The sequence below is a fragment of the Vombatus ursinus genome, unplaced genomic scaffold, assembly GCF_900497805.2.
Source record: "Vombatus ursinus unplaced genomic scaffold, bare-nosed wombat genome assembly UNPS02005459.1, whole genome shotgun sequence".
NCBI classification, from domain to species: Eukaryota; Metazoa; Chordata; class Mammalia; order Diprotodontia; family Vombatidae; genus Vombatus; species Vombatus ursinus.
The window spans coordinates 1,969,763-1,990,932 of NW_020945237.1; the positions used below are offsets into that span (position 1 = coordinate 1,969,763).

At 39.2% G+C, this 21,170-nt stretch overlaps 1 protein-coding gene across 8 annotated transcripts in view; it reads right to left on the reverse strand.

Annotated features, from left to right (window-relative positions):
• AKAP9 (A-kinase anchoring protein 9) overlaps window positions 1-21,170 on the reverse strand; it is a 185,597-nt gene that overhangs the window by 70,920 nt on the left and 93,507 nt on the right. For 7 of the 8 annotated variants that reach the window (XM_027847848.1, XM_027847849.1, XM_027847844.1 and 4 more), the window contains 6 exons: window positions 20,633-20,986; window positions 15,774-15,998; window positions 14,492-14,632; window positions 13,931-14,031; window positions 11,269-11,474; window positions 6,573-6,799 (listed from right to left, as the gene is read on the reverse strand). In XM_027847848.1, the coding sequence (XP_027703649.1) occupies window positions 6,573-6,799; window positions 11,269-11,474; window positions 13,931-14,031; window positions 14,492-14,632; window positions 15,774-15,998; window positions 20,633-20,986 (1,254 nt within the window). The remainder of the gene's footprint in view (window positions 1-6,572; window positions 6,800-11,268; window positions 11,475-13,930; window positions 14,032-14,491; window positions 14,633-15,773; window positions 15,999-20,632; window positions 20,987-21,170) is intronic. The other variant, XM_027847845.1, reaches the window with a different exon arrangement.

Consider the following 21,170-nt stretch of genomic DNA (forward strand, 5'->3'; position numbering starts at 1 on the left):
TGTAGCATGTTCATCATTTAATTTTGGGGAATTTTGTTGGCATTTTTATATCCATCCTCTTGAGCAGTTTGTTGATAAAAATAAATAGCTCAACTATAAACTATTTTCATATCCAAACATATATAGACTAAAAGTTGTTCAACAGAAAAACTTTTCAGCATTGTTTTAAAAACGAAGGTGCACAATGCACCCAACTGCTGAAGTCATGCCAGTCTGTGCATTTAGTGAACCTTAACTAAAGTTGAAAAGCACACAATGACACAACAGTAGTGAACTAGTGTAATTAGAAACTCTAAAATGAATACCGATTCTAGCAAGTCACTTTCAGTTTTTTAAAAAGTACATTAAAAACTAAATGACATCTTCAATGTGAAAAGAGTTTAGATATTCTTTAAATACCTTCTCTGAGCCAGCCACCAAATATCTTGAATTTGACAATTCTTTCTCACATATGATAATCATTAGTCAGGCAAGCAGATGGCTCTAATAAAAATTCAATACCAACTTACAAATTCCATTACTAGGTACCTTTATTTTATGAACAGCAATGGAAATTCCCAAATACCTCGAGGAGGGTTTTCTGGAATGGCAGAAGGAGATTTTTAATTGGAGTGGGGTACCTGACCTAGAGTCTAGAGGGAGATGACCTTCAACTTCTTCAAATAAGGCTATTGTGTTAAACATGGACCACTGTGGAATTTGTTTAGATTAAAATCTGTTGCATGCATAGAGAATTAATTCTGCCATTACTAATGCTCATCAGCTGGTTTCAGCAAAATGACATCTAGATGCTACAGTTATTAGTGAATCTTCTTAAAATTGCTCAATATTATCAAATAAGTGAAATAATTTCTTGGTGCGTCAGACAGATACATGGCTGGAAAGCACGCCTTCAACGCTCATACAGGCCATTACAGATGGCATTCTCCAGCCAAAAGACTGTCCATGGTGTTCACTGGAGAATAGGACTGATTATACAGTTAAAGCTGGGAAGAGCTGCAAAGGTCATGCAGTTAGCTCTTTCATGTTGCAGATGAGAAAACTGAGGCCCAGAGAGGCAAAGGTCCCAGAGGTGGACAGCAGCAGCACTGGGAGGCAGACCTGGTTCTTCTGAGACCAGGTCCAACATTCTTTCCACTCTTCCAATTCTTTCCACTCTTTCAAGCTTCTTCCATGATTGGCTTTATCTGACTCTCTTACGCTATTCAAAAGCTAGTCCTGCTCTTCTTTTCCTTTGTGAAAATAGAGCAGGGCTGCAAACTCCTTATTATTCATTAACGCTTCCTCTGGGACTTGTTATGTGGCGATTTTAACTACCCTGAAGACAGCCAGCAATCAGCACATCAGCAAAACAGGTCATGAAACAGTCATAATAGATGCTACAAAGGACATATTACATATATTAAAGCTCATGCACTTTAGAATCTTAGAGAAGAGCATATTTATTCATGCTTATTATATACATGACAAAACATACTTGGATTCCTGGTTCTCAAACTCATAGAATCACGGAATCAATTAATTAATAAGCATTTATTACGGGACTATTATATACACTGTGCTAGGTGCCAGGCATTCAGATGTCAAGAATAAAACAATCACTGCCCTCAAGGAGGTTACAGAAGCAGAAAACTGAAATGAATGTATTTATATTTGAAGCTCTGTTTCAGGTACATACAATGCTAATGGCAATCATAAGTATAAGGCAACCTTAGAAAGCAGAGGAGAATGCTGAAAGATGATGAAAAGCACAGGAACACCTCCATCCTAGGTTACCTTGTATTTCACAAATTTATATTTGCGCTGTGTGTATTTTTATGTGTATTTATTGTCTCATCTAAGCTTATTGCAAAGGCACACAGTAGGCACTGAAGAAATACTTGTTGATAACTTTGAATAATCAAAAAAGGCTCAATTCTGTTAAGTACATTCTGTTCAAAGGGTAAGGGGTGTGTATAAAACATGTTAAAATATTTTCATTCAAAATAGTAAATGTTTTTTAAAAGGCACTTTTAAAAGGCCAAAATTCTTAACTATATATACAAAATGCAGCGATAGAGGACGACTGGATTCTTGGGGTTTCACGCGGCTGATGTTCCACTGTGTGGGACTCTTTATCTTCAACAAATCTTCAAACTGTTTAATTGTAGGGCCAAATCCTGGATGCAGAGCCCTAACAAAACTCCGACTAATGCTCACTAGAGTGGGAGGAGCACCTTACAAGCTTCTTGTTTGCTATAGTTCTATCCGTGCTTTTGAAAAGCAAACAACCAAACAGCCGACCATTATGTTGCTGACTCATTTTCAGGAATAGCCTCCCTTCTGAGAAAACAAAATTGTTCATCATTTTTCAGGATGTATGGGTCATATGACATTTTTCTCAGATGTGGGATCAGGAAAACTCTAAAGACTATCAGATAGTGAAAGAAAAATTCTGTAGGAGTAAACTGCTCATTCATTAATTCCTCCAGGGCCTAAGGGCATCACTTGGAAAATTATCTTCTTTGGTCCTAAACTACACCTTAAAATTCTGAAAAATATTTGTGGGTGGAAAATTATTCCTACAGGGAAGTAGCTATCTGTGGCTCATTCAATTTGTGATAGCTACGTTCAAAGCTTACCACCAAAAAAGATCACCTTTGAAGGAAGAATGGCACTCTATACTAAAAAAACAAAAACCAAACTTGTTAAAAAGATACTTTTCTGCTAGTGTGAGGGAAGTCTTCTTTACTGTATGCTAATTATACAGCCTTTGGTTCACTGTTTTCAAATAGGTTAGACCCTATAATTAGCTACTCTGGGTAAAATCCAGCAGGACTATATTATAATAGTTAATTATTACATGGAACTGGATACATAACAACCACATATAATAAAAGTCATTAGCCTCTAAGGTGTATATTAATTTTCTACCTTGATTCTCATGTTATAATCATCATCTACTTTTCTTCTTAAAGCAAAAAGCTCACCTATTAACTCATCCAATGAAAGCAGAATATATCTATCAAACCCTGGAGTAGCACAGAGACTTACACAGGGTATCCCAAAAGTCTCGGTGCTGTTTTAATAGGCTTTTTAAAAAATGCTGTAGTAGCTTAAAACTGCACAGTAAATAATATATTGTGTTAGAGTATATAACATAATGCATACTGCATAATATCTAATACTTTTATATTACATGCGTGTGTTCTGGGCCAAAAGCTTAGGAGAGGGGGGATTGAGGGAGGCTTAAGGAGGGATGGAGAGGTATGGAAAATCCACTGTGGTGAACGGGATGGTAAGTTAATGAGGGAAGTTTAAAACAATTGCCTTGCAGTAGTAAGGGGCCCAGATGAAGTTACGTAATCAATCTGTAGTGGACCCAGTCAGCATGCTTTCATGATTTTCTCCAGCTTTGTTCAGCAGCACATGTGTGGAAAAGAAGGCAGTGGATGGTGGGGGTGATAAACAGCTGAAGTGTGGCAGGCCTAGTCTGGTGATTCGTGAAGGGGGCAAGAGAACAGTGGAGAGCTAAACTGCTTCACTAAAGAGTCAAGATGGGGAAGGGAGAAGAGTAGTTCCTACACAGCTGATGGCCAGGGAAAGAACTAAGGGGCCAAAGAACAGGATTTGGAGTTGCAGAAGAGAAGTGGATTGAAAATAGACTGTGATCAGATAAGGGAATGTCTGAGTTCATGAACAGGGAAGTGGGACATCTGTGGGTGATGGCAAGATCAGGGGTCTGACCCTCTGGTATGGCTGAGGTAGGGTGGAGAAGTAGGCCATGGGATACAAGTACGTCAAGGAACTGTGAAGTTGGGGCATTTGAGGGAACGTCACTATATATGCGCAAGTCCCCTAGTACAAGGGCAAGAGCTGAGGAGAAGACCGTGAGTCAGGCACTAAACTCATTTAGGAAGAAAGGGGGTATCCTGAACGTTGGCAGCTACTAGAATTCTGACTTGGTGGTATATACGGATTGAAAGAACCTCGAAGGAGGAGAGGTTACTGAGTGATGGTGGTAGAGAGAAAAGACCTAGAATGGCAATGGGAAGCAGAAGCAGGGAGTCCTCCCAACTCCCTTATGCCTACCAGTGAGTCAAAGGGGAAATGAGTGAAAGGGCAGCCAAAGCTAAAGGGAGGCCAGCGATGCCGTCATCAAGACGGCATCTTTGCTCAGTGAAAACTAGAAGACGAAGGGGTGGGAGAGGAAAAGAGGATGAAAGGAAGTTTGTTGCCTATGGAGCAGTCATTCCAGAGGGCACCGTGGAAGAGACGATTAACATGACAGTGGAGGACTGCCATGTGAATGTGGAGGTGCCGGGAAAGGGCCTGATCTTCCGTCTTTTCACATGACCAACTTCATCTTATAAACAATATATAGCCTTGATTGTCCTTGTACTGGAATGTCTCTTCTACAGTAACAGAGCTATTCTTCTAAAGATAAAGTCTCATATACAGTAAGGAATAGTGATAGCTTGTCTTCATGTTCTCCAAGCTCCAGTAAGTACAAGCTCTGTACAGTAGGCAAGTTCCCTGCAAAGTGCTTTTAACTATATTCACGTTTTGGGAAGATATGTTTAGGCTCTGAGTCTAGAAAAAAGACTATGAGAGTTCCATTTTCAGGTTTCTTTGTGAATATTAGCTCAGCACCTAACAAAACAGCATCTCAGAATGGTTCCTGGTTGTTAAGATATACTGCTGAAAAATCAAAGTCAAAGTAGAATATTCTATTACAAAGAAACCAGATCAAAATACATGATGATGGTAAAAAATCACTGATTTAGGCTGTTGCTTCATGTTGCTTTAACTATTAAATATATACATCAAGTTCAAGATCATTTTAATTACTGATTATCTTGAAGCACAGTTGAATAAATCAGAAGCTCTAAAGCTATCACAATTATCTCACATCTTCCTAGAAATTCAGAACAGATTACTGAATGAATTATGTCTAGGTCATAGTAACATCTGAGAAAACTCCAGAGTCTTACAATATCTTGATGATGCAGCTGAAACATTCAGGTCCAACCATGACACTTCCTATCTAACTTGAAGAGTCTTACTGTATCCAACAGACACTCTCCTAGGGAAACCTAAAAACTTCATTTAGATGAATAGTGAAAAGGTAAATATTATGTGAATGACCCCTACAGGAATATTTGATGGTTTACTTTGTAATCTTTGCATCAAAATGAGTACAACCATTCAGAAAATCAAAGAATTTCAGAAGAAGAAGGAACCTTAAAGAAATATATTCCTAAATTGGGTACAGACAGTTCGCACTTTTCATAAGTGGACTGTTCTGCACACCTCTATGTAAACCAATTTTTATGTAATGCATATTTGCCTACAGAGTTGGGGAAAGGAGGGAGGGAGGCAAGCAGGAAGAAGACCACGTGTCCATGGAAGGAGGGGGCTGGTACACAGTTCAAGGACATGTGGGGGCTGGGGCCAGAGAAGGGAGAGCAAGAGGAAGAACATGTGGGGGGGGGGCCTGGATGTGGACACAGACAGGAGAGGATGGCTGATATGTGAGGGTCAGGAACAGACATGCAGTACCTGAGCGTGGACAGATGGAAGACAGACATGCAGGGGCTGGATACATGGGCAGGGGTGAGTGGGGCAAAGGTCTATCCGGCCAAGCCCCTGTTCAGTGGTACCTGTTCTGCCTTTACTTGGAGGGGTTTTTTTGGGTGGGGGGTGGGAGGCCTCAGAGAGCTGAGCTGAGGGGCAGGAGCTGAGAGAGAACGAGGGCACAGTACTATATAGCGAAATTAACATACATGTTTTTTTGAAACACAAACTTCTTTCAGGATTTTTTACATAAAGTAGAATTTACATAATGCAAATTTATGTAAAGCACGAACTATCTGCCTATATGTGCCAAGTAGGCTGGCAGCATATTGTAAATGTATGCTATCTACTGGAGAACTTGTGTGAGCTGGCAAACAGTCTAAAACAATTTTTATGCTATTATTCTGGACCTGTGCTTCTACTGGTACAGTGATCTCTTGGATGCAGAGACTTCACCTACCCATACAGACCAGCATCTTCTCTGCAACCTGTTGGATGAAGAGAGTTTCTTAGGCCACCGAGAGGTTCAGTGACTCTCCCACGGTCACACAGCCAAGATGCATTGGAGAAGGGACCTGAACCCCAGTCTTCCCTGGTTCAAGGCCAGCTCTCTATCGCTTACAGTCCATCACACTGCTTCTTAATTAGGGAGGCAGTTGGAGAGTCAGTATGGAGGAGCAGAGAGCCAGCTTGGAGTCAGGAAAATGAGTTCCAGTTTCATTTCTGATGCAGCTTGGCTATGTGACCCTGGGCAAATCTCTCAACCCTGGAGAGCTTTAGGCAATTTCCTAAGACTTTAAGTTGAAGAGAAAGTGTCCATGTGATCTGCATTGACAGAAGGCATCACCTAGACCAGTGAAATCAGAGGTTGGGTCCAAAACAAAACAAAAACCCTGCTCAGAATCCCAGTGCTCCTTCGGAGAAGGCTTGCAGATTTGGAAAGCCACCTCTTCCAGGCAGTTTAAACAAAAGCCTACTATAGCCTCACCAGACATTCAACAAGTAAGAAGCCTTACCTGATTACTTGTTTCACTTATGGCTTCTAGAAGTTTTTCAACTGCTGCCTGTAGCCGAGAACTAACACTCAAGATGAGTTCTTCATTTTCAGGGTCTATTTCAGCTCCAGCAAAACCGCATCTCAGAAGACGCTGACACAGTTCCATTCTTTCATCAGTTATTTCTGACCATGTGCCAGTGGCATTACTTGGCATGCCACTTCCACAGTAAGAGCCTATGGACTCTTCTGTAAGAAGAATAATATGTTATGATGAAATTCATATTTAGAAATTATAACACATTTTTAAAATGAAACAAGACATCCGATTACCAAGTCCTTTTATGAAAAGAACCATATAATGATTGGGGGCAGCTACGTGGCGCCATAATGCATAGAGTGCCAGGCCAAGAGTCAGAAAGATTCATCTTCATGAATTCAAACCCAGCCTCAGATATCTACTAATTGTGTGTCCCTGGCCAAGTCATTTCACCCTGTTTGCCTCAGTTTCTTCATCTCTAAAGTGAGCTGGAGAAGGAAATGGCAAACCACTCTACAATCTCTGCCAAGAAAACCCCAAATGGGGTCACAAAGAGTCAAACATGATTAAAAAACTACTGAACAACATATAGTAATTATATGGGAATATACCTTTCACAACTGTAATGCCATCAAACAAATTAGGATACATTTAACAATCAAATTTATATTTGATTGGATATATTTGGCAATACAAAAAATGTAACACTACTTTGCTGTTCAACAGCTAGCAAAGAAAAAAGGTAAAAGAGATAAGCAATAAAAGTTCTGTAGAAAAGAATATCTGGATTATTTAGAATTTTTGATGTTTCTCCTCTTCTTGGCTTTGAACATTTCACTTGGTGTCTCTACTTTTTTAGGCAGGAATTGAAAAAGAAACTATTTAAACTCGGACACATTTTTAACTTGTTGATTTGTTAAAGGTTCAGTTAGTATACTAAATTGTAACTAAAACAGAATTTCTAATATAACTAAATTTAATTCATCTATACTCTTCCTGTTTCCTAGACTATATCTATTCAAAATTAATAAAGCATGTGTGTGCCTTCTATGAAGGAAAATTAAAGTGCAAGTTACCCGTTACTGCCATGGAATATGATTGCCATTTCTGAGAGTATGCTATATAACATTTATGACAGGCTGAGATATGAGAGGCAGTTATGGTTCATTGGGAAGAACTAAGAACATATCTATCTCTCTCTTCCTCATGACAGCCCTTCACATTCTTGACAAGGAACATGGCATAGTAGAGACAGAAGACCTGGGTTCAAATCCTTCCCTTTACTGGCTGGGTGATCTGGCCTCTCTGCCCCTGTCTGGGGTCCTTTTCTCTTCTCCATGACTTCATCCACTTAGGTCGGTTTAATTATTATCCTGATGCTGATGACTCCCAGCTCTCTGCATCTTGCCCTCAGTTCATTCCCAAGCAAACTCTCTGGGACCAGTAGAAACATTCTGCTGTTGTCCTGCCTGGGACAATTTCTTAGAGATTCTCAGAAATGGAGAGGATGAGAACCTATGTCCAAGGACTGTGATTCCTGCATTCACAATGAATGCCAGGGCTCACACTCAGGTCAGTCTCAGACCACAGCGTAAGAGCACACTTTTCAAAGACCTCTAAAAACTGAAAGACTTGCCCAAGGTCATGCAACTAGAGTTCAGTGTTCTTTCTGCTACAGCATGGGTTCCTCCTCGAAAGGTAGTTATGTTGGGTTGAAAATCAGAACTAGATTTCTCCCATGGGAGGAAAAAATTCTACTACTGACCATGCCTTGTACAGTTCTGGAGTGGACTTGCTTTCCCTGGATTTGCAGATAGCTCAGTGACATAAACCTAAATGAAGATTCAGTGATGTCCCACTGGCCCTAAATCTTCCTTTGCATGCAGTCCAACAGGTTATTGTTGTGAGGATGCAAACATTAACAAATCAATTATTTTTTAAACAGTTAACAGGTCACCACATGTTTAAAGTTTGAAAAAGCTCAGTCTTGAAAGTTGGTAGTCCAGAATGAGGTAAAATATCTCACATGAAACAGACAAGAAAAGGCTTTTACAGTGGAGGGGAAATGAGGGAAGATGACAGGGAATGAGTGAATCTTATTCTCATAGGATTTGGCTTAAGGAGGGAATAACATACACAATGGGGTATGGAAATCTATCTTACCCTACAGGAAAATAAGGGGGGAAGGGGACAAGAAAGCAGGGGGTTGATAGAGGAGAGGGAAGATTGATGGAAGGGATAATCAAAAGCAAACACTTCTGAGGAGGGGCAGGGTCAAAAGAGAGAATAGAATAAATGGGGGGTAGGATAGGATGAAGGGAAACATACTTATCGTTTTTCACAACAGGACTACTATGGGAGTGTTTTGCATGACTACACATCTATAATCTGTATCAAGATGCTTGCCTTTTCAATGAGGGTCGGTGGGGAAGGAGGAAGGGAGAAAATTTGTAACCCAAAGTTTTAAAAACACATGTTAAAAAAAAAAAAAAAAGAAAGAAAGTTGATAGTCCACAAGTATAGAGGCCTTTGCTAACAAGTCATGTAAAAAGACAGATGAGAAGGTGTTTCATTAATCCAATTAGCAACTTAGGAAAATGTCTTATTTAAAACTCTATAATACTCAAAACAATCTGGTACTGGCTAAGAAATAGAGTGGTGGGTCAGTGGAATAGGTTAGGTACACCATACACTGTAGTAAACAACCATAGTAATCTAATATTTGATAAATCCAAAGACTCTAAGCTTTTGGGACAAAAACTCATTATTTGACAAAAACTGCTGGAAAAAATAGAAAGCAGTATGGCAGAAACTAGGTATACACCAACATTTCACACCATATACTACGGCTAAAATGGGTACATGATTTACACATAAAGGATGAGGAGAGTATGGAATAGTTTACCTGTCAGATTTAAGGACAAGGGAAGAATTCAGAACAAAAAATATATAAAAAAATAAAACAAAGTTATCAGATGAATATTTTGAACATATATGTCATACTTCCCAGAGGGGTTCCATTAAAAATACTAGGGTCCAAAACAGATTTTCTTAAAGGACTAGATGAGTTGATGAAAAAACTCAGGTCCAGAGAGGTTCAGGGACCTGTCAGACCTGTCCCTCAATGTCCCATGAGGTGTAAATGGCAGAACCAGGATTTGAGCCTTCTACCTCTACATCTAACCCTCTTTGTACCATCCCACAATACCATGATGCCTTCTTCCCTCATGTCACTCCTCTGCTCAAGAACCTGACACACTTCCTTATGTCTCTAGAACAAAATACAAAATCCTTGGCATGGCTCTTGAAATTCTTTACCATCCTGCTCTCACCAGCCTTTCTGGGTTTACTTCATGAACTGCTTCCTTCACAAATCCCTGCTCTAGTCAGCTGGGTCTCCTTGCTCTCGCCTCTGCACTCAGCCTTCTATAACTGGCCTCTCTGCTCTGGCCCAGGTTGGTTCACTCACCTGAAATGTGCAATATCTTCCCCTGGCTCTGAGAATCTTTAGCTTTCCTCAATGCTTACTCAGGTACTAGTAGAGAAACACTTCCTCCTAATTTCCCTTATTGTTAATGCTTTTTTCCTTTTTCAAAATACCTCGTATTTGCTTATTTATGTTACATCCCTCAGTAGAATATAAGCTCCTTGTTGAATTGAATTGAACCTCAACAAATGAAAAAGAGGGGGGAAAAAAAGGAAAGATGTTACTTCTGCAGAGCCGGACAATAATTAGTGAATGTGTTCAAAACAGACTCGTGGATTTATTTAATTAGATTGGATGTGTGTAGAGAACATGTAACACAAGTGGTTGCCACATGGTAAACTGACACTGGGCACCCATAAAAAGAAGTGGACAAAAATAATACTTTAAGGAAATGCTGAAGTACAACTTAAAATTAAATGTGAGAACTTGTAGATGAAAATAGTCATGGCCTTCTTCATGTGGCCATAAGGGGACAGCTTTCCTCCATACTAAGGTAAGGTATACTGCCACTTTCTTTCCACCTCCACCAGAATTCAATCTTTCCTTTTCTTCTGATTCTTACAGCTTTGCCCATCCTTATGAAACAGGGATATGGGGAGACAGAAGATGAACCAGAGGCTAGCAAGCAAAGATAAAAATGTGAGATGGGCTTGTATAACATCTAGAACCACTGTTGGTGCATTAGCCAAAGTTAAGTCTCATGCTTTGGCACAGTACTCTTGCCTCTTTAACTTTAAATCTTTAACTTTTAATCCCTCCTGCCTTTTAACTTTACATGGTGATTTTCTTCTGGGAACCTTGAAACTTTAATAAAGCCTGTTTTTTTATTTAAATTTTTATCTCTTTACGACTTCTCAAATGTTGAAGCATTTGAGGAGGATGCTGATGGTATGTGTGGATGTTTTCTGTCCCTGGTTCAGAATTTGGCCACACAGTGACTTCTCTTGTTTAGGTGTCCTGCTGACCTTCCGGGAGGTGTATGGTTGGAGGCAGCTTTACAAGGCCCTAAGTGCTAACTCTGAAATACTTTTAAGAACATATTTAGAAGAACAGCTCCTTAGATTGATTTTGGGGGCTTTTTGTGGTGGCGGATGCTGTGACAGCTTACCAGTGAAGACTCTGCACTGCCCTGTAGATACTTAATAGACGTCTATCAATGAAAAGGACTTCAAGATTCTAGAAAACCAGTACCTTCTATGTCTTCCTCACGGGAGCAGGACTTCCCTGTTCCTTCTGCCTCTGACTTCCAAACGATGTTGGCTGAGGACTGGCCTTTATTAGAGCGATCCAAAATTCCAAGAACATGGCGGCCAATTGTTTCTTCAACTGCTGCTATTGTCTTTACAACTTCTAAGAGGATCTTGAGAAGTCTGTTATTAGCTTTCTGGAGAGCATATCTACACATGCAAACAAAGATAAATTAATTAAATTATTTTACTCTACTTGTCATGAATTAAGCATCATATATATAAAACGCAGTAAATATCCATGAGGAAATACTCATTAATTTTTAGAGGATAAACCAGCATGTAGTCATTTCCCTTAAATGATCTACAAAACTCTCATTTACAGTGAAGTCTTTCGACGTCTATATCTTAACTGATTCTTTTAAATAAGTGATTTGGGTCAATTAACTATGATATTTCAAGATGCATTAAATTTGTATTTTAGTGATCTGAAACAAATGAAGTAACTTCATATTCTTAGGCCTGCAAGCTTACAAAGAAGACCTTCAGAGTACCCATTTAACAAGCAGGCTCCCACTCTAAAAACCCCCCCTAACACTCTTCCTGTGCTTCTCTAGGGGTGACAGTTCAGATTTCCAAAGACTGAAAACTCTGGCTTTGCAGAGGCTGGATTAAGATGGTCAGAACTGAGTAGAGGTAATGGGACATTGACCCTGAACTGAAGATGGGGCCTCATCAATAAACATGAAGCACATCTGATCTCTTCACAAGAGCTTCTCCAAATGCAATGAATCTTATGAAACTTAACTGATAAAATTCTTTAATAATCAAATAACTGACTTTCTAATAGCCCAGTTCAGTGAAGACACTTCAGTGTTTCTCCTTACATTTTATTTATATTTCTATATATACACCTATTTAGGTTAATTGATATGATTTCTTGGTAGACAATATGTCTCTGAAACTAATTTTTTTTCCATAACTTCATACTGTAGGAGTTGACTACTAAGTCACAGTATATGACATATCAGGCACATGGCATTTTCAGAGTGATAAATGAGAAAATTTTCCTTCAGTTTCTGTTAAATGAATGGTGATCATGCTATTGTAAATCACATTCTCTGATTTGGATGCACACCTGAACACTGAAAAAATAAAATCAAGATCACTTAAATAAGAATTCCCATTTCATTTTTCTAAACTTCTTTACTAGCAACACAATAAGGGTAAATTTCTCCCATCAGAAAAATTTGTTTCAAAAGTATCCTTAGGAATAAACAAAATTAATTACCTAATGTATAATCAGAAAAACAAACAAAACCCGTCAAAACTACTTATTACCCAAATTCCTACAAATATTAAACATTTACTAACAAGTCTACTGATTAGAGAATGAATATAAAATAAATCATTTTATTTTATATTTCTTTGGAAACTCTAGTTTTCATACACTGTTTTTCTTGTCTGAGCTCCACACTGACTGTGCGCCATACTGAGGATCCAATGGGGGAGCCAAAATCTTAGGGGCCAAAAGCCTCCATGCAAGCTGAGGAAAGGGATTAGGAGGATACAAGAGGGTAGGCAATTACGGGAGTTGGAAAGGGAGGAAATGAAGTTAGTAGACATTAATTTTAGTTTAAAGCTGCATAATTTACATTCATTTGAATAACAATGGATCTAAAATGTCATTTTAAAATTCTTCAATAATACATAGACATGTTTTATATTTTGTACTGATGTTATAAAATGTCTGTAATAACTCATTTACAATATTTATATATAGAGGTGAAATAAGAAAAGTGCTTGACATTTGGCTCATTTTTTAAAATATACTGGTACATGAATTAAACATTTTTGTATGCTGTGCAGTGAACTAAAAGAAACAAATCTCAAGTAGGAATTACACAATGTTTTGAGTATGAAAAAAACCAGAAAAGAAATATTCTGTGATGCATCTCTATATACACTGAATAATGAAATGTTCTGTGATGAAATAACTCATCACTACAACGGTATTCTTCTGGTAGTGAAATGCTATGTAAAGTTGTGAAGTTACACAAGGGGAATTCTAAGTAATTAGAATGCCAAAAAAGGGATGGTTTTAGGATCACAGATTTAGAGAAGAAAGGACCTTCAAAGCCATCTGGTCCAATTCCTTAATTTTTCAAATGAGGAAACCAAAATTCAGTCTCTTGCCCAAAGGCACATAGTGGTGAGTGGCAGAAGCTCTGACTCCAAATCCAGTATTCTGTAAGGCCTCTGGTAATTTCTGTTTGTCTAATGCAACTTGTAGAAAACCTGGTACTCCTCTTCATATGTATTGATAGTTTTTTTTTTGTTTTGTTTTTTTTTAGGCAGTTGGGGTTAAGCGACGTGCCCAGGGTCACACAGCTAGTAAGTGTCAAGTGTTTGGTCTGAGGCCGGATTTGAACTCAGGTCCTCCTGACTTCAGGGCCGGTGCTCCATCCACTGCACCACCTAGCTGCCCCTGTATTGATAGTTTTGTTGCATAAAGGGCACATTGATTCTTAGACAAAAGATAAAAGATCAGCAAGACAGCAGTGCTATCACTAAGTAGTTTAATGTAAACAAAATAATCATTCAAAAATAATAATAATAATACTAAAATAAAGCAAACTACAAAACTACACCCACATCTTCTATACCTTTCTTTAGAGAGAATGTCAGAAGCCACAGTTTGAGATTTGTCCTCTGATTCATCCTGAACAATTTGTTGTTCTTCGACTACTTGGTTCTCATTTTCATCCTGCATTAGTTTTTGTAAAGGCAGGGAGGATAAGAGAAACAAAAATCCGGTCATTTTGGAAATGGCATGTCATTCTTCCTCTTAGTTACAAAGTGAAACCAAAAAGTTTATGTACAAATTAGATACCATTTGAAATAATATTTAACCCGACTTTATATCATGGGATTAGTATTATCAAGAAATGACAAAACACTGAGACACGTATATGAGAAAAGATCATGGATGCAACACACACATTCCGATAAGGATGGTCACAAGGCTCCTGGGTGCCCAGAGGGCTGGACCAGCAATGTGGTCATTGCCCTTCATCTGACGTGGCATGCAAGGCATCTGGGCTCCTGCAACCTTGCATTCAAGCCGGTACGAGGAAGCAGAACCCAAAGCCTGAAGAGGACAAACACACGCTGGTGCCCAGCCAGAGCGCTGCAGCCAGGCCGGCCCAAATCCACGTCCACGCTACCTGTGTTTGCGTACAGCTGCTGCGCAGCTCACAACACAGCTTCTCTCTTCCAGCTAATGATCGCTGCTGTAGGGTTTCCAGCTCCTCTAAAAGCACCCTCTCTCTCTCTGTAACCAGGTTTTCATTATCTATTGAGGCACTCTAAATAAGAGAAAAGGTCATGAGAGAATACTGCTTGCGATAGGAGGGGGAGGAGAGAAATCAGGAACATTAAAGCAGATGTCCCAGCATTTAACACAGTGCCTAGAATGTAGCAGGCACTTAATAAATTTTTATTGATTGAGTTATTGATGTCTTTTAACCCCTAGAACTAACAGACCTGGGTAATTCCATCCCACTTCAAGGGGTTAAAAGTATTCAGTTTTCAATGCAAAATTTTCAGACTTTTAAAAAATGTTAGTTTCACCTAAATATTTAGGGCTTGAATAAGCCTTTCAGATATTATTTTTAAGACTAATTTTGCATTGAAAAATCAGAAATTTAAATTCACAAAATGCAATGGAGAAAAGTTGATTCATCAGGTATACTATTTAAATATTATATTCCATACTTCAAAAAATACTTCTATCATTATATTTGACAGAATTTTAAAAAATTTTCTGGTCATTTCATATTTTTTTTTTTTTTAAGCATACAAACCTAAATTCAAAGAGGCTTGGAGCTTTTGTCCCCCAGAGATTACTGATAATTGAAAGCTGTTTTGGTCTATTACATCTTCTCCATTGATTTTGTGAGTATGCTTTTCTGTACAGAAATTTTCAAGAACCCGGCTCCCAAATTCCAAGCAAAGTACATAAATTTTCAGTCAGGAAAGGGTAGAAATGATATAAATTTGTGTTTCTAGAATCAAAATAAGATCTTCCCCTAGAGAGAGTTCTGGAAACATGTCACCTTCGAGAGAATCTACTTGTAATTAGTCAGATTAGAGCAGGAAAGAGGTCTATCTCTTTGGTGCCCAGTTGGACCTATGCACACGGAGAATGCGGCAAAACCTAATGAAGCCACATGCAGATTATACCACTCCAGGACAAACGAAAAACAAATGGGGCAAAACCAATCCTTGGACCATCAAGTCAGTGTTGGAAATGGCCTGTACACACGATGAAAGACCCACTAGGAAATAGCAGCAGACTTCCAGGAGAGGTTACAGAAAGCCTCCCTATGAGACCTAGCACAATGAGACTGTCTCCTTGAACAGTTTATTGGAAATTTGGCAAACCAAAAGCTCCTGATGCACCCTGAACAATAAGGGTCTTCCTTCCCTCGCACAGAGGATGCTGACCTGGGCTAATTCCCTGTGCAGCCTCCGGATCTCCTCCTGCAGCTGCTCTTGGTCTTCCCGCTGCCTCTCCATCTGGCGCATGTGAGCTTGCTTCAACAACTCGGTGGCCTGCTGGTGCTCCTGGTACTGCCGCACCAACTCCTGCCTCAGGTCTTCCAACTGCTCTTCAGGTACCAGCAGTTGCCTAGAAGCGTCTGTATTTGATGCCAAAATCTCATCCTGGATCTAGAAAATTTAACATCAGTTTGCAAATGTAATTTATTTCAGAGCGTATTGAAAATACGTAAGCATTCTATATCAAACTGCACGCCATTTTGGGGAGGGAGGCGGAAAGGGAGGGGGAGAAAATTTAAAACTCAAAAGCTTGTAGAAGTGAATGTTGAAAACTAAAAATAAATTAATAAAAAAATTTTTAAAATATGTAGGCATTCATATATTTAAATGAATATCAAAAGCATTCTAGTTCTTTATCCTCTAAGTTTCCTCTAAAGATATATTAAAACAAAACCTACTTTTATGTGCAAAGAAAAACAGAGGCATGCCATAATAACACTCCCAAATGAATATGAAAAAAAATTGGCTTAATTGGTCTATATTATTTTCAAAGCAGTGGAATTAGCTATCCAAGTTTAGATGTAATCAGAACCTTCCCTATGTTGATGATCTCCAATTTATCTTCCATACAGCTTGTCTGTATATAGTTGTTTGTCTGCTGTCTCCCCCATTAGACTGTGAGCTCCTTGAGGGCAGGGACTGTCTTTGCCTTTCTTTGTATCCCCAGGGCTTAGCACCATGCCTGACACATAGTAGGTATATAATAAATGTTCACTGAATAACTGACTAGAGAGTTTATCTCTCAAGATCCCTCTCAGACAAGTTAGTCTACAACTCTATTGACATATTTTTTGGGAACAAATAACACAAAATAAGCTATTTTTAATGGGCTTCTAGAAGCCAGGGACTATCATTTTTAACTCATAGTATGCTGTGATTAACATTGTACTATGCAAAAGTAACATGATATTACATGAATGAGAGTAACTTTGTAATACAGTATCTCATATACCCTCAACATACAACTGAATTTAATAAACACTGATTAAGTCCTATCATGTTCTAGGTGCTGGGTATGACAACACAACAACAAAAAATAGTCTGTGCACTCAGACAGCTCCCATTCTATGGGGCTAATACACCATATAAGGAAATAAGCAAATACAAGATAATCCCAATGATTTGGGAGATCTGCAAAGAATTCTTCCTAGGAGGGGGCGCATGAGTTGCACCTGGAAGAAAGCCAAGGATTCCAAGGAGCAGTGGTGAGGAGGGAGCACCTCTCAGGACTAAGGCACAGAAGACCTGTACATAGACATGGAGACTGGAGATGGCTGGAATGCAAGTGTGTGAAGGGGAAGCATGAGCTAAGCCTGGAAAGGCTGGCTGCAGCTAGATCATGAAGGGCTTCAAGTGCCACAGAGGGTCGACAGGTAGCACTGAAGATTCTTGAGTGACATGGTCAGACTTGAGCTTTGGGAGATGAGAAGCAGAGACACCAATGAGGAGGCAGTCCTGTTAGTCAGAGACAGGTGATAAGGACCTGCATTAGACGGGTGGCCCTATGAGAGAAGGGGACGGATGAAGGGGCTATGGAGGTAAAACTGACAAATCTTGGCACCTGACTGTAGATGGGGAACAGGGGCAGAGAGGGAAAAGCTAAGGACGATCTAAAGTTGGGAACCTGGGTGACTGGAAATATGGTGGTACCCTCAACAGAAACGGGGAGATCTGGAGGACTGTTAGGTTTAGGAGAAAGATAATGAATTCTGTTTTGGACAGAATTCCCTTTCATACACGGCGTATGAGCTGAACTGGACTATTAACTGTTTCTCAGACATGAAAATCCACTTTCTGCCACCAAATATTCCGGAGAAGACTGGCATGTCCTCTTTACCTTCGGGGCAGGCATCACTACCTTTAGAAACCTGCCCTAGTCCTCCTAACTGCCAGGGTTCTCTCCTTCCCTGGATTTTTCCAAAGCACTTCATTATGTGACTTCTCCACTGTGATAAGGATAAGATAAGGAGTGATAACTCCTTAACTTGCTTTATGTTTATGTGTACTCTGCTATTAGAATAGAAGTTCCTTGACAGCAGGAATTGTTTCATTTGTCTGTTTGTACTCCCAGCACCTATCACAGTGTCTTGCTTAATTTTTTGTTAAATTAATTAAATAAAATAAATTAAATTAAAGTTAAATTGTTTGTTGAATCAGATTTAACAGTCAATATAAGAGTGAATTGTTTTATCAAGTTCAAAACTGAAGGAAGTTTATACTATTTATGCTTTAAAGTAAGAATGTTACTACAATCGAGGTATAAAAATGAACAGAATTAACCTATTTTAACTGGAAGCGTACTTTTAAATGTGATTAACAAGAAGGTAGTGGAAATGTGTTGAACATAATGGCAAGTTTGGGCTACCTTTACAAAGCAGGCTGGGGAAATTTATGTCTACCAAGCTATTAGTCTGACATTTCTGGGGTCATTAAACAATAGCACATTATTTTACATGTCCCTCCCTATAAAAAGAACAGGTTTTCTCACTAAGCAAATGACTAACTCTCCTGTGGGGGTAATTTAAACTTATAAACAATTATAACAGAATTTCCTAGTGAACACTTCTGATATACTGATCATTTAATACAACTCTGGACCCTTAGGAAATGGATGATGAAGGGCCATGGCCACTAAGGTGACATTTCACCTCATTCCCAACACCTACCACTTCTCTCTTATACTGATTATTACTTCTGCTTTTTTTCCTTCTAACCTTATCTCCACCCTTATTTTCCTTTCCTCCTTTTTTGGGAGAGGGGATTTCTCTTTTCTGATTCTGCCTTTTTCCTGCTCTGATTCTTCTTTTTTCCCTTCCCCCCCTACTCCTACGGGGTCAGTCTTTATTTCCTCTCAGGTTCTAGGAGAAGGAAGGGGCTGCCAGTGGCTGCTACTGTATTTTGCTTCCTGAAATCTCCAAGAAGCAGCGTTGGGGCTTCCAGGTCCTGTGTACGGCTTGTGGGAAACAGGTAATAATATAGAGGTGGTAAGGTTTTCACATCCCCCTGAACCTGACACAACACAAGGAGTCACCATGAAGAAAGAGTGGATAGTAAAGGTTAGATACACCAGTGGGTTCCCCCACTCACTTTCAGCCTCAAAAAACTATTGTGTGAACAGTAACAGTTGTTAATAGATTCTTTTATAATGAATAAGGAATAGATGGTATTTTTTCTTAATATTTTTGCCACCTTGAAGAGACAAAACTGTAACTCACATATAACATAACAAATTTGGAGACCTGCTATCATTTGAAGAACCTCCAAAGTGAAGATTTAGATGTCCCAGTGCTAACTTTCAGAGACAGGGCTGCTAAAGTTAGAAGAAGGGGGAAGGTGAGGAGCATGACTAAATGTGGGTGAGGTCTGAAGATGGTAGCTCCAAGGACAGGGGTGGGGAACCTGTGGCTTTGAGGCTACATGTGGCCCTCTAGGTCCTCAAGTGCAGCCCTTTGAAGTCTGAATCCAGACTTCATAGAACAAATTCCTTTAATAAAAGTATTTGTTCTGCAAAACTTGGACTCAGTCAAAAGGTACCACCCAAGGACCCAGAAGGCCACATGTGGCCTTGAGGCCACAGGTTCCCCACCTTTGTCCAAGGGTTTGACATTAAGGAGCTCCAGAGGTCTAGTGTCCCACCTGGTCCTGGTCCAGTTCCCTAAGTCCCTTCCATTCTATTTTTCTGAGAAATCCAGGGACTGTCGTGCCTATCTGTCTTTCCATTGCCACTAGGCCTGACTTCTGAGAGGAGCTCCTCTCCTTCCTGCTCCACTGTGGAAAAGAATGAAGTTTCTTAGCTTCTCTTCTATGTACTCCCTGAAGAAAGCACACTGTGCTTTGGAGGTTTCTGAAGAGTTTTTGCAAATAACAATGATGAAAGGGAGTTAAATGGCTCAATCCTAAATAATACTCTTCAAAAAACAAAGAAAAAAAAACTTAAATCCTTTTTTCACACTTAATCCCTTTAAATACAGGTATATCCCACATAAAGTTACACCAACCAACATAATTTTTAAAATATTCTCATATATTAAAACCAAGTCATACCATAAAGCTGTGGAACCCTGCTATAATATTGTTCAGCTGGTGACACATTTACAGCATACTTCCTTTATGCCCCCTGCAATGTTGTTTTATTTCACACTGTATTTTCACAGAACTTATTAATACTAGGAAAGGTAGGCATGTAGGTGCTAATGGGATTTTTGGGCGTCCAAGGAAATAAAATAAAATTTATGTATATTTCATAGGAAGAGATCTGGGCTGCTTGGGGCATTTTATACTAGGAATTGGGTGGGTGAGGCGTCTGATGGGAAGGGGAAGTTGGGCAGGGTGGGGAAGGGGTCAGCTGGTTAAAGATACTGCCTAAGACCAGTTGTAGGACCAGGGGAAAAAAGAGGATGGGGATTTCAGGTCTCCTCATCCCTTCTCTTCCCCGGCCACCATAAGGTTTATCACCTTAGGCCTGGTTCAGGCTTAGGGTAAAGTGAAAAGTAGGTATGCAGAGACATGAGGGTTACTCCATGTTAGTTAAGCCTAGAAGCAGTCTGCTGAGTGAAAAGTTTAAGGGGGAGAAGAAAAAAACCTCAAATGATCACAATGGGAAAGGAAAGCCACCGGACCACCTGGTCAGCATTCCAAGGATGTGCACTTGTACTGTCTGTATGACTGAAATGAATCCAAACAAAAACAGAAATACTAAAAACAAAAGATGATATCTTTTTATACTTAAAGACACAAGTACTCACATGTTCTGTAAAAATAAACTCTCTGTTTGGGAAGAACATTTCTCTTGAAAAATCTATTTCTTGGTCCTTCAATTCCAACGTGCTTTCAAGATTATTAGTACTGGATAAAAGAATTTCCTTGGATTCTTCTTCACTCAACTCTTTGCTGAGAGGTTTTAGTTCTTTCAATTTCATTTCTTCTGCCTCAAAAGCCTGTATGCTAAACACATTTTTAGAATGTTTCGTTTCAGTTGCAAAGGGTTCTTTTCGTTGACAGGTATTTATTTGTGTCACTGATGCAATGTTCTTCTTTTGCCCAGAAAGTCTTGCTATTTCACTCTGCTGAGCAAATGCTATGCTCATTGATACAATGACCTGTAGACAATTTAAAAGAACCATTTGGAGACATAAAGCATGGCAGCAGCTTCAGAAATTACCATCTCAAATAATCTTCAAGAAAATTTTTAATTAAAATTAAGTTTAAAAATAATCCAATGAAGTAATAAAGATGATCTATACTTTCAACAGTAAATCCAAAATCAAAGCAATAATTTTATTG